Source organism: Saccopteryx bilineata, chromosome 3, assembly GCF_036850765.1.
Source record: "Saccopteryx bilineata isolate mSacBil1 chromosome 3, mSacBil1_pri_phased_curated, whole genome shotgun sequence".
Classification (NCBI taxonomy): Eukaryota; Metazoa; Chordata; class Mammalia; order Chiroptera; family Emballonuridae; genus Saccopteryx; species Saccopteryx bilineata.
The window spans coordinates 28,857,879-28,871,028 of NC_089492.1; the positions used below are offsets into that span (position 1 = coordinate 28,857,879).

At 38.7% G+C, this 13,150-nt stretch overlaps 1 protein-coding gene across 10 annotated transcripts in view; it reads right to left on the reverse strand.

Moving 5' to 3' along the window:
* OXR1 (oxidation resistance 1) overlaps positions 1-13,150 on the reverse strand; it is a 535,173-nt gene that overhangs the window by 43,231 nt on the left and 478,792 nt on the right. For all 10 annotated transcript variants that reach the window (XM_066265827.1, XM_066265822.1, XM_066265824.1 and 7 more), the window contains one exon: positions 11,331-11,499. In XM_066265827.1, the coding sequence (XP_066121924.1) occupies positions 11,331-11,499 (169 nt within the window). The remainder of the gene's footprint in view (positions 1-11,330; positions 11,500-13,150) is intronic.

A 13,150-nucleotide genomic window follows, 5' to 3' on the forward strand; every position in this document is an offset into this window, starting at 1 on the left:
AGAAAGCTGCAAGAGAAAATTTGAAGCTAGCAGAGGTTGGTTCATGAGGCTTAAGGAAAGAAGCTACCTTCATAACATAAAAGTGCAAAGTGAGACTTGATCCAAATGGCAGAGTGAGTAAAGAAGCTGTCTGCACTCACCACTTTGACCATATTAAAATTACACCCAAATTACTGAACAATCCACCTGTATAACCATCTGAAGACTAGCTGAAGAGAAGTCTTAAGACAAAAGACGTAAAGAAGCCACCCTGCAATCGCAATGGGTTGGAGGGACAGAGAGGTGGAAAGAGCTGGCCCCTCATGTGTGGCAGCTGAGAATCCACAGGGCTATCTCGGCTGCAAAGGTCCCTTCTGATGAGTGAGGGCTCTCAACCCCGTGCCAGACTCCCCAGCCCAGAGCCCAGAGTGCCACTGCTGGGAAGGGGAGCCCACATTCCACCTGGCTGTGGAGATCAGCAGGGATTCTGTCTTCCTGCTGAGAAGGATGGCTAGGGGAATCCAGGAATCCTCTGAAAGGGGCAAGGCACAAAATCTTGTCTTTCACCTGGGCTCCCGTGGAGGGACGGCAGCTCAGAGGGTGCCAGAGTCATAATACAAGGAGAAAGTGAGTTGTGTGGCTCAGAGGAGAGGGCTAGAGGGACAACTACCACTGTCCCGTACTGCCCACAGATGCCACCTTCCCTAGGTCAAGCACTTTCCCCACATGGCAACAGCCTGGGCAGCTACACTAGTCCCACCCTGATGCCTCCCAGAGTCCTGCCATACCCAACTCACAAAGCTATAGGCTCTCCCAGAGGCAATCATTGCAGTCTTTCTTAAAAAAACTCCTGAGTAATTTCATAATAGCTTTGGGGGTGCCACAGAAAGCCAGGGAGAAACTGAGTTGTGCAATTCTGGACAGGGGCCGTTTGCCCTGAGTGCCAGAAAAGCATCACCATCCCTGTGTTAGGCACATCAACAGCCAAAGGACCGCACTAGCTCCACACTGGGTGAATCACAGAGGCCCTGCCCTGCCCAGCAGCACTGCGGCGGACTTTGCTGGCAGCAGTCATCCTGGGCCTGCGATGCATCTTTCTTACACTCTGTGAGCTCGGGAGAGTGAGAGAGACAAACAGGTATAGAGACTCAGCTGTATGGGTTAGGGCAAAACCCACCTTCCTGCACACGAGACAGGCACCACCTTTTTTGTGCTGAGCCCTCCCTTCAAACAGCCACACCTTGGTCTGCTCTACTCAGATGAATTCTGTTGGCTCTACCCTAATGGCCCCAAGGAGCCCGCCCCACTGCCAGGCTCTGCGGGCCGCAGATGGGTGGCAGATGCCCACAGTATACCCCGAGACTCATTCGCAGCACTGGAGGCAAGTCTGAATCTTTATCAAGCTGGTGAACACCACTTGCCCTACCTTGGTGACTGTGAAAACCTACATCATGTAACCCAAGGTATTTCAGTGGCTGAGCCTAACAGGCGGTCAGCAGATGGTGGCACGTCTTGGGGAGCCTTGGGCACTCTTGCTGACTTACCCTGTGCTCAATCTGATGGCAGCCAGCCTCGGTACACAGCTTGGTCTCTTCCTCGTACACCCAGGCCCAGTCATAGGCAGTGTTTGACACAGACCTACAATGGAATCCCTCCCAAGAGGTCCCAAAACCAACACACTCAGTGGCTGGCTTCAGATCACAACAGGGCATGAGCCAAACAGCTACAAGAGTGGTCCACTCCAAGGAAGGTCTCAGCAGGTGCCAGACCCTGATGGGGCAAATTCCACTTTGCGGGGTTAGCTCCTGCAAAGTAGCTCATACACTGTGATTATGGCCAATCCATACAGCCAGCCAACCTGAGGGTCAACCCCAACCACAAACATGCCGGCAACAGTTAATGCTTAACTATAGTAAGAGGGCACACATAACCTACAAAAAGGACATTCCTGGGGTACCTGGCTCAGAAGATCAGGGCGATGGAGCCACTTGGCCCCATAGGGCACCTACTACACAATGCCACCCTACCACTACTGGGAGATACAGCAGATCTACCTACTACACATAAAAGAGAGAGGCAGCTAAAATAGGGAGACAAAAAAAAAATACCATCTAAAAGGAAAGAAATCTCAAGGAAAATAAATGAAATGGAGGAAAGCAATCTATCAGATATAGAGTTCAAAACAATGGTTAAAATAATGCTCAAAAACTTAGTGGAACTTCATCAGCATAAAAAAAAAAGGGTCAGAAATGAAGAATATAATAACAAAAATGAAGAACAACAGAAGGAATAAACAGTAGACTAAATAAATCAGAGGATCAAATCAGCAATGTGGAAAAAAAAGGTAGCTGGAAACAAAACAGAAATATATATATATATATATATATTTATTTTAACGAGGATAGTTTAAGGCAGTGTTTTTCAACCTCGGTTCCACACAGTGCTGCCAGGCTGTAAAACAGTTAACCACACACATGTTCTATGAAGATTATAGATCCAATGATCTCAGCCCAACTTGCTTTTATGCTCAGAGTGAGTTCTACCTTAGTTTTTTTCAAATGAATTCTATTTTCACCAGTTCTCAAGTATAAAGAGGTTGAAAACCACTGGTTTATGGGACCTATGAGGCAACATCAAGAAAAAAGCATTCATATCATAGGGGTACCAGAAAAAGTAGAGAGTGAGGAATCAAGAACCTATCTGAAAAAAATAACAACTGAAAAACTTCCCGTATCTGGTGAATGAAAAAGACACACATGTTCAAGAACAAAGAGAGTACTAAACTAGATGATCCCAAAGAGGTCAACATCAAGAAACATCATAAAAAAACATCAAAGAGTAAAGAGAAAGAGAAAATCTAAAAGCAGAAAGAGAAAAAAAACATAGTTATCTACAACAAAGCTCCCATAAGCCAGTTAGCTGATTTGTCAACAGAAACATTTCAGGCCACAAAAGATTGACATGAAATATCCAAAGTGATGAAAAGCAAGGACCTACATCCAAGTCTCGTCTACTAAGCAAGGCTATTATTCAAAACTGAAGAAGAAATACAGAGCTTCCCAAACAAGAAAAAGTTAGAGTTCATCACCACCAAACAAGTATTACAAGAAATGTTAAAGAGACTTCTTTAAAAAAAAAAATAATAATGGAGGGAGGGGGAGAGAGAGAAACAAATATTAATAAAATTGCAATAACTACTTACCTATTAATAATAACTTTAAATATAATTGGACTAAATGCTTCAATCAAAAGACATAGCGTACCTGAATGGATAAGAAAACAAGATCCATATATACTGTATGCACTGTCTACAACAGACCTACTTCAGATCAAAAGACACACAGACAGAAAGTAAAGAGATGGAATACAATATTTCATGCAAATGGAAACAAAAAAAATCTGCACTAGTTATATTTACATTAGATAAAATAAACTTTAAAATATAGGCTATCATAAGAAACAAAGGACATTACATATGATAGAGATCAAACCAACAAGAAACTATAACCCTTGTAAACATTTATGCACCTAGAATAGCACTTATATATATATAAAGTAAATACTGACAGACATAAAAAGAAAGATTAACAGATATAAGTCCCAGCAGGGGACTTTAACACCACACTGACATAAACGAACAGATCTTACAGACAGAAAATCAACAAGGCAACAGTGGCCTTACACGACACACTAGACCAGATGGATTTAATTGATAGTTTCAGAGCATATCACCTCAAAGCAGCAGGATATACAGTCTTTTCAAGTGCACATGAAACATTTTCCAGGACAGACCACATGTTAGGCACAAGTCACAATAAATTTAAGATTGAAATCATAAAGCACCATGTTGAAACACAAGTATGAAGCTAAAATCAATTACAAGTACAGACTGAAAAATACACAATATATGGAAGCTAAATAACATATTATTAAACAATGAATGGGTTAACGAGAATAAGAAAAACCTATCTTTCCTAAAGCTACTCAAAACAATTAATGAGAAGGAAAGACTCCCAAGTTCATTTTATGAGGCCAGCATTATCCTAATTCCAAACCTAAAGACACTACAAAGAATAATTATAGGCCAATACCTCTGATGAATACAGATGCAAAAATCCTCAACAAAATATTATCAAACTGGATCCAGCAATACATTAAAAATACCATACACCAAGATCAACTTAGATTTATTCCCAGGATGCAAGATTGATACATTATCCACAAATAATGTGATATACCTCATAAACAAAATGAAGTATAAAAATCACACGATCATATCAACAGATGCAGAAAAAGCTTTTGACAAAATCCAGCACCCATTTATGGCAAAAACTTTCAGCAGAGTGGGAAGAAAGGGAACATACCTCAACATAATAAAGGCCATATATGACAAACACACAACTATCATACTCAGCAGAAAAAAATCTATGAGTTTTCTACATGGCTCTCAAAAATTAGGGGGGATCAGGAACCATGCAGATACTCTAGTACTTTCAGCCCCTTGTATAGTGCATTTTCACCAGTGAAATAAAAGTCGGTTTTGCATCTCATTTGCATAATCAAACAACTTTCTTTGACTTGTTTGCTTTTCTGATGTTTTTGTTTAATAAAAAAATCAAATGCTTCTTTTTTTATCGCTTCCTAATCATTTTGAAATATCCCCTAATTTTTGTGAGCAGTATATAAGTTCAGGAATAAGATAGGGATGTACACTTTCACCACTTTTATTCAATGTAGTATAGGAATTCCTAGCAACAGCTATCAAAAAAAGAAGAAATAAAAGGCATCCAAACTGAAAAAAAAAGTAAAACTGTCATTATTTACAAATAACACGCTACAATGTATACAGAACCCTAAAGATTCCATCAAAAAACTACTAGAACTCATAAATGAATTCAGTCAAGTAGAAGAATACAAAATAAATATTTAGATATCAATTGCATTTTTATACACCAATAATGAACTATAGGAAAAGGAAATTAAGAAGACAATACCATCAAAAATAAAACACCTAAGCATAAATTTAACCAAGGAGGTAAAAGACATGTACACAAAAAATTATAAGACAATGTAGAAGGAAACTAAAGATACAAATAAAGGCACATACTGTTCTCATGATCAAGAAGAATTAACATCATAAAAATGTCCATACTAACTACAGCAACCTACAGATACAATGCAATCCTTATCAAAATACCACAGGTGTTTTTCACAGAACTAGAACAAATAATCCAAATATTTATATGAAACCACAGAAGACCCTGAAACCAAACAATCCAACTAAAAAACAAATAGAGGACCTCAAGAGACACTTCTCCAAAGAGGACATATAAATGGCCAACAGACATATGAAGAGATACTCAACGTCACTAATCATCAGAGAAATGCAAATTAAAACCACAATGAGCTTTCAGCTCACACCTTTCGTAAAAGCTATCATTAATAAATCAACATACAAGTGTTGGCTAGGTTCTGGACAAAGAGGAACCCTCACGCATGACTGGTGGGAATGTAGATTGGTGCAGCCACTGTGGAAAACAGCATGGAGTTACCACAAAAATTAAAAATGAAACTGCTTCATAACTCAGCAATTCCACTTTTGATTATATATCCAAAGAAACCCAAAACACTAATTCAAAAGAATATATACTCTCTTATGTGCAGCATTATTTACAACAGCCAAGCTACAGAAACAATCTAATGGATGAGTGGGTAAACAAGCTGTGGTACATATCTACAATGGAATATTACTTTTTCATAAGAAAAAAAAAAGGATAAAGTCTTACCATTTAAAACAGCATGGAATGAATCTAGAGGATATTACACCAAGTGAAACTGAGAAAAACAAATGCCATGTAATTTCTTTTACATGCGAATCGAAAGAAGAAATGAACAAACCTGTAGATACAGAGAACAAACTCATGGTTCCCAGAAGGGAGGGTGGTTGAGGAACTGGGTAAAAATCACAAAGGATTAAGAAGTACAATTTGGCAAATACAAATAGTCATGGAGATGTCAAGTACAGCATAGGATACATAGTCAATAATATTTAAGCCTGACCTGGCAGTGATACCGTGGATAGTGTCGACCTGCAACGCTTAGGACCCAGGTTTGAAACCCCAAGGTGACTAACTTGAGCATGGGCCCACCAGCTTGAGCATGGGGTCGCCGGTTTGAGCATGGGATCATAAACATGACCCCATGGCCACTGGCTTGAGACCAAGGTCATTGGCTTGAGGTCATTGGGTCACTGGGTCAGGTGGTGCCTTCTGTCAAGGCACATATGAGAAAGCAATCAATGAACAACTAAAGTACTGCAATGAAGAATTGATGTTTCTCATCTCTCTCCCTTCCTGTCTGTCTGTCTCTCTTGCTTGCTAAAATAATAATGATAATAATACTATTTTAATAACTAGGTATAATGCCAGGTGGGTATTTTGTAAAGCATATGATTGTCTAACCACTATGCTGTACACCTGAAACTAATACAAGATAACACTGAATGTCAACTGTAATTGAAAAATAAAAAACTTAAAATATCAAAAAATAAAAGTGCAAGAGGAAGCAGCAACTGATATAGCAAATTATCCAGAAGATCTACCTAAGAAAATTTATGAATCTACACTAAGCAATAGATTTTTAATGTACACAAAACAGCCTATTCCAAATAGGACTTTCACAGCCAGAGAGAAGTCATTGCCTGGCTTCAAAGATTCAAAAGACAAAACAAGCCCTGGCCGGCTGGCTCAGTGGTGGAGTGTTGGCCTGGCATGCAGGAGTCCCGGGTTCGATTCCCAGCCAGGGCACACAGGAGAAGCGCCCATCTACTTCTCCACCCCTCTCCCTCTCCTTCCTCTCTGTCTCTTTCTTCCCCTCCTGCAGCCAAGGCTCCATTGGAGCAAAGTTGGCTGGGGCGCTGAGGATGGTTCTGTGGCCTCTGCCTCAGGCACTACAATGGTTCTGGTTACAACAGAGCAACATCCCAGACGGGCAGAGCATCGCCCCCTGGTGGGTGTGCCAGGTGGATCCTGGTCGGGCGCATGCAGGAGTCTGTCTGACTGCCTCCCCGTTTCCAACTTCAGAAAAATACAAAAAAAAAAAAAAAAAAAAAAAGACAAAACAACACTCTACCGTAGCTGGTGATTTAAGCTGAAGTCAATGTTCAATTACCATTCCCGAAACACACTACATCTCTCTGAACTCTATAAATGGAATAACAAAGCTGGGACAACAGCACATCTGTTCATACCATGGCTTTCTGAAGTTTTTAAGCCCACTGTCAAGACCTACAGCTCAGAAAAAGATTCCTTTCAGTGATAATGCACCTGGTCACCCAAGATCTCTGATGGGAATGTATAAGACTTTTGCTGTTTTCATACCAGCTTAACACAATATTCATTCTGGGAACTTTAATTTTGCCTTTCAAATCTTATTAAGACACCTTATTTAAGAAATAAGGCTATAGCTGCCATTGATACTGATCCTAACAGATCAGGATAAAGTAAACTGAAAACCTTCTAGAAAGAATTCACCATTCTAGATGGCATGAAGAATATTTGTAATTCATGGGAACAGGTCCAAATATCAACATTAGTAAGAGTTTGGAAGAAGCTGATTTCAACCCTCACGGACGACTTCGAGGAGTTCAGTGGAGGAGGTAACTGCAGATGTGCTGAAACAGCAAGAGAATTAGAATCAGAACTAAAGCCTGAAGATGTGACTGAACTGCAACAAGCTCATGATAAAATTTGAGTAGATGAGGAGTTGCTATGTATAAATGAGCAAAGAAAGTGGTTTCCTGAGGTGAAATCTACTCCTGGTGAAGATGCTGTTAAGACTGAAATGACAACAAGAAATTTAGAATAATATTACATAAGCTTAGTTGATAAAGCAATGGCAGGGTTTGAGGGGACTGGGTCCCATTTTGGGTAAAATGCTATCAAATAGTATCATATGCTACAGAGAAACTGTTTATGAAAGGAAGAGTCAATTGTGGCAAACTTCACTGTCTTATTTTAAGAAATTTCCATATTAACCTAAACCTTCAGGAACCTGATCAGTCAGCAGCCATCCACACTGGGACAACATCCTCACCAGCAAAAAGATTATGACTCGCTGAAGGCTTAGATGGTTAGCATTTTTTAATTAAGGTATGTACATTTTAAAATACATAATGCTATTTATACACTTAACAGACTACAGATAGTGTGACATAACTTTTACATGCACTGGGAAACCAAGAAATTTGTGTGACTCACTTTACTGTGATATTCACTTTACTGTGATGGTCTGGAACCAAATCTCTGAGGAATGCCTGTGGTTAAATTTGTCACTGTAGTCATCTTAATATAGCTGGCAAATGTGAAAATCTGGCTCTGTGCCTTTTAGGTATTCAGGAATTATACTAACCATACCATATTTTTAAATTACTTTAGTTACATCTTGTTGCACACACTGTACTGTATAATGAGCGGGAGGGGTGGAAGAAGAATTTTTATCATTATATCCCCAAAAGCAGCAGTTTTCAGAGCAATATATAAAGACTTTCCAGGTGGCACACAAACACTTAAGACAGTTCTAAGGAAATCAATTTCTTTTTCTTCTTCTCCATGTTACTCTTCATTCATACTAATCTGCTTGAAAAGTGGGATAATGATATCTTACAGAGTCCCTAAATCACTTTTTTCTACTTTATTTAACAACAAAAAGCATATCCAAACCTATCCAGAACTCTGTAATGGTACATGCCCTAACAAGCTTCCAGGCTGCCCAGAGTTGGTACTAAGACAGATTCTGAAGATTGCGCTATACATTTTCTGTGTGTCAGGTGGTTCCTAACTCACTGATTTCTATTAAACTGAAAGAGTTTTCAATGAAGTTGCTCATTGATTATCACTAAACATAATTTTGACATAAGGTGATTAAGTAAATTCAGAATAGAAATAGAAACATGTTTAAAGAATTGAGTGACATTATTATAATACAATTCTGAAGCCTCATGGCTTTTTGTGAAGAAAGTTTTTCAGCACCTAACAGAAAAGAAAGGATGGGAAAAGGCAGAACGGAGGGACTGAATCCTATCTTACCCTTTCAATTAACAACATTTATAAATGGATGGATGACCCATCTATTTTATTAAAGCATTTCTTATACTTTAATTTTTATGTATAAATAATTATAAAAATTTATCACTTATGTTGCTATTAATAACTGTAATAATAAAATCTAACTTTATTATTCATGTGTTATTAATAACTGTAATAGTAAAATAAACTTTCTTCTATCTTTAGTTAATATTTGGAATAATGTAGTTTTTTTATAGACAATTTTCTCATGGATTTCTGCATGTCTAATGAGTAGAGGTCCTGAGTACCTTTGTTTAGCCTATCTATTCAAGTACGTTAGCACAGGAAAAATAGCATAGCATAGTGTTAGACAGTAGAAATAGTATCCTACTCTGGAGCAAAGGGTAACCATGCTCACTGTACATAGTCATAGGTTAAGTTCCCTAAACTTATGGTTCCTCTTCCATAATATAACCCATGACATATGCATCTGTCACCTGGCCTTCTTTACATCACACTGTAGGATTGAGGCTTAAAGAACTCATGCAAATGTTGGAACTCTGACTACTGCTATTGTTGGGACTCGTGTTTTCTCCCAGCATGCATTAAGCTGAGGCAACTTGTTAGCTTGTATATAGGGTAAACCTTAGACTCTTTACTATTTTGCCAAGTCACAGAAAATGTTAAAATAAATGTAATGGGCTCTGGCCTATTGACTCAGTGCTAGAGCATCGGCCCAGAATATGGAAGTCCTGGGTTTGATTTCTGGTCAGGGCATAGGAGTAATGCCAATCTGCTTCTCCACCCATCCCCTACCTTCTCTCTTTCTCTCTCTCCTCCTCCTGTAACTATGGAGCAAATGTGGCCCCGGGCACTGGCGATGTCTCTATGGCCTAGGCCTCAGGCACTAAAACAGCTTGCTTACTGAGGAACAGAGCTGCAGCCAGCTGGGCAGAGCAGTGCCTGGGAATGGCTTGCCTGGTGGATCCCAGTCAGGGCACATGTGGGAGTCTGTCTCTACCTCCCTCCTTTCATTTAATAAATTAAAAAAAATATAGCCCTGGCCGGTTGGCTCAGCGGTAGAGCGTCGGCCTGGAGTGTGGGGGACCTGGGTTCGATTCCCGACCAGGGCACATAGGAGAAGCGCCCATTTGCTTCTCCACCCCCACCCCTCCTTCCTCTCTGTCTCTCTGTCTCTCTGTCTCTCTCTCTCTCTTCCCCTCCTGCAGCCAAGGCTCCATTGGAGCAAAGATGGCCCGGGCGCTGGGGATGGCTCCTTGGCCTCTGCCCCAGGCGCTAGAGTGGCTCTGGTCGCGGCAGAGCGATGCCCCGGAGGGGCAGAGCATCACCCCCTGGTGGGCAGAGCTTCGCCCCTGGTGGGTGTGCCGGGTGGATCCCAGTCGGGCGCATGCGGGAGTCTGTCTGACTGTCTCTCCCTGTTTACAGCTTCAGAAAAATACAAAAAAAAAAAAATATATATATATATATATAATATTAAATAAATGTAATTTTGGTATGTACACACACATATAATGTGCAAGTGTATGCACATTTATATGTATTTTTTACAAAGAAATATAAAAACATAGTACCTTATAATAAGATTCTATGAGAAGGTTTCATGGAAATACAAGTTCAAAGAGAAAAAGTAATGATGCAAATTCTGTTAAAGAGCACATTCAAGTAGATTTTAAATAAATAATGGAAGAGGGAAAATTGCTATGATGTTTAAATTCTACTAGAGTATTTCAAAAATTAATGTAACAGTTTTAATTAATTTATTTTTAATACAGCAATAACAGACAGCCTTCACAGTTGCTTAAATTTATAACAAAAAATTGGGTAGGAGATACAAACAATAATTTGAAGACCACATCCTTTTTGAAACTAATTTAGTGCTATGTATATATTAGGTATTCAGTAAGTATTTGAGGAGATCTTTAAAAAGAGATTATACATCATTACCGGTCATGAGATAGGGGCTACACCAGTTAGTTTTTGATGAACCTTCTTGCTCTAAGACATTTTAAGTAAGTTTCTTTACTATTAACACTAAGTGTATGTTAACATCTTCTGCATTAAATCACAAAGAATAAGATTAAAAATGGGGTAAACTAAAGAGTATAAAATAAAATAGCTAAAATATTTTGAATAGATTTAATGTCAGGTTTTAATCATACACTGTATGTTTCAAAAATACTTTGGCATTGTTAAGTGGTATACAAAATAATTTTAATTTCAAAGATCTCAATACTGTTTTAAAGTTCTGGTTGTTGTTTTATTTACCTTTCCTGCGGCACAGCAAACCAGTATTCATGTTTCTTATCTCTCTGTGCATACTGCTGCATTGTTGCACTTGCTTGGGATACAAATGTTTTCCTCATTGGTTTTCCAACTCTGAGACACAAGAATTTATGTGACTGATGCCTTCTCTTTTCTTTTAAAATTGCAGAACCTAGAATTGAGACACAGGAGTATTTATTCAATTCTTATACACCATGCTTAATTAATTTAGATTGAATCATGTTTATCCCTAAACTAACTATTACAGAATTATACTTCAATTTGTTGACACCAAGGTGAATTCTCTTAAGTAACTTGTATTTTTTTCTCCATCAAAGGTAGGTATAACAAGACTAAGGAACCAAAAGCCACATTATAAACTGAAATTATATCTAAGAGTAGCAGGAAAAAATGTGAAAGCTTCAGGAATTCTTGTTAAATTTTTGTTTGTAACAACCATATTAAAGTAATTACATATACATATACAATTTGCTGCACATTCTCTATCTGCTCTTTAGAATAATGACTAAATAAGTCTGTAGAACTTCTAAAGTTTACCTTAACATGGAACTACAGACAAAAATTTAGAAGTTTCTAAAGCTTTATTATTATTATTATTATTATTATTATTATTGTATTTTTCTGAAGTGAGAAGCAGGAAGGCAGAGAGACAGACTCCCACATGCACCCGACTGTGATCCACCTGGCAAGCCCACTAGGGGGCTATACTCTGCCCATCTGGGGCCATTGCTCCATTGTAACCAGAGCCATCCTCAGCACCCAGGCCAACTTTGCTCCAATGGAGCCTTGGCTGCAGGAGGGGAAGAGAGAGATAAAGAGAAAGGAAAGGGGGGAGGGGGGAGAAGCAGATGGTTGCTTCTCCTGTGTGCCCTGGCCAGAAATCGAACCCAGGACATCCACATGGCAGGCCAATGCTGTACCACTGAGCCATCTGGCCAGGGTCTTCTAAAGCTTTTACATATATACATATTAAGGTGTGATAAAAATCATTAACGATATTCTAGAGTCAGCCATCTGTCTGGACAGTCTATTAAGCCTATATTATTGTTAACTCTCCCAATCAGAGATTCTAACATAAGGTGCATTAAGAGTCTAACAATAAGACTCAATTTAAGCATCTGGGCATTAATTAGCTTATGAAGACAACAGAGTGTGGAGGAAATACTTAGTTACACTCAGGAAATGTGGGTACTAGTCATGGCTTCTTTCTGTGTAACTTTGTGGAAGGCTCATCACCTGAGCGCAAGTATTTACCTATCATTAAAAATGAACTTTTATCACTTTTCCGTTATATTCCAGTTTTATTATATTACGAAAGTCATTAAAGGTCAGAAACTTGGAATAGTTTCCTATTATAGAATCTTAAGTTACTTAAAATTAGTTAATTAGTTACCACAATACTGCCTCCCCCTCACCTGAAAAAGGGAAGAAACCATACTTTGTCATTGATGTTAAGTGACACAAAATAATTTTAACCCCAAGGATCTCAATAATGTTCAAGTAACTAACAGAACATACCTACCAACTCTTCTCCTTCCAGTATTTTGTCATAATAGAGCTTCTCTTCATCAAACTTTGCACACCAAAGCTAATACAATGAAAGTAGTCTAACACAATATTGGTTTAAACAAAATCCCTTATTTTATCTTTTTCAAAGATTCCAAAACATAAGGTAACTACAGACACAAAAATATCAATAATGATATTCATGCCAGCATTATTTACAATATCGAAGATAGGAAATATCTTAAGCAAAATATAACACTACATACAGTATAATCTCAATTTTATATAAAAAATAA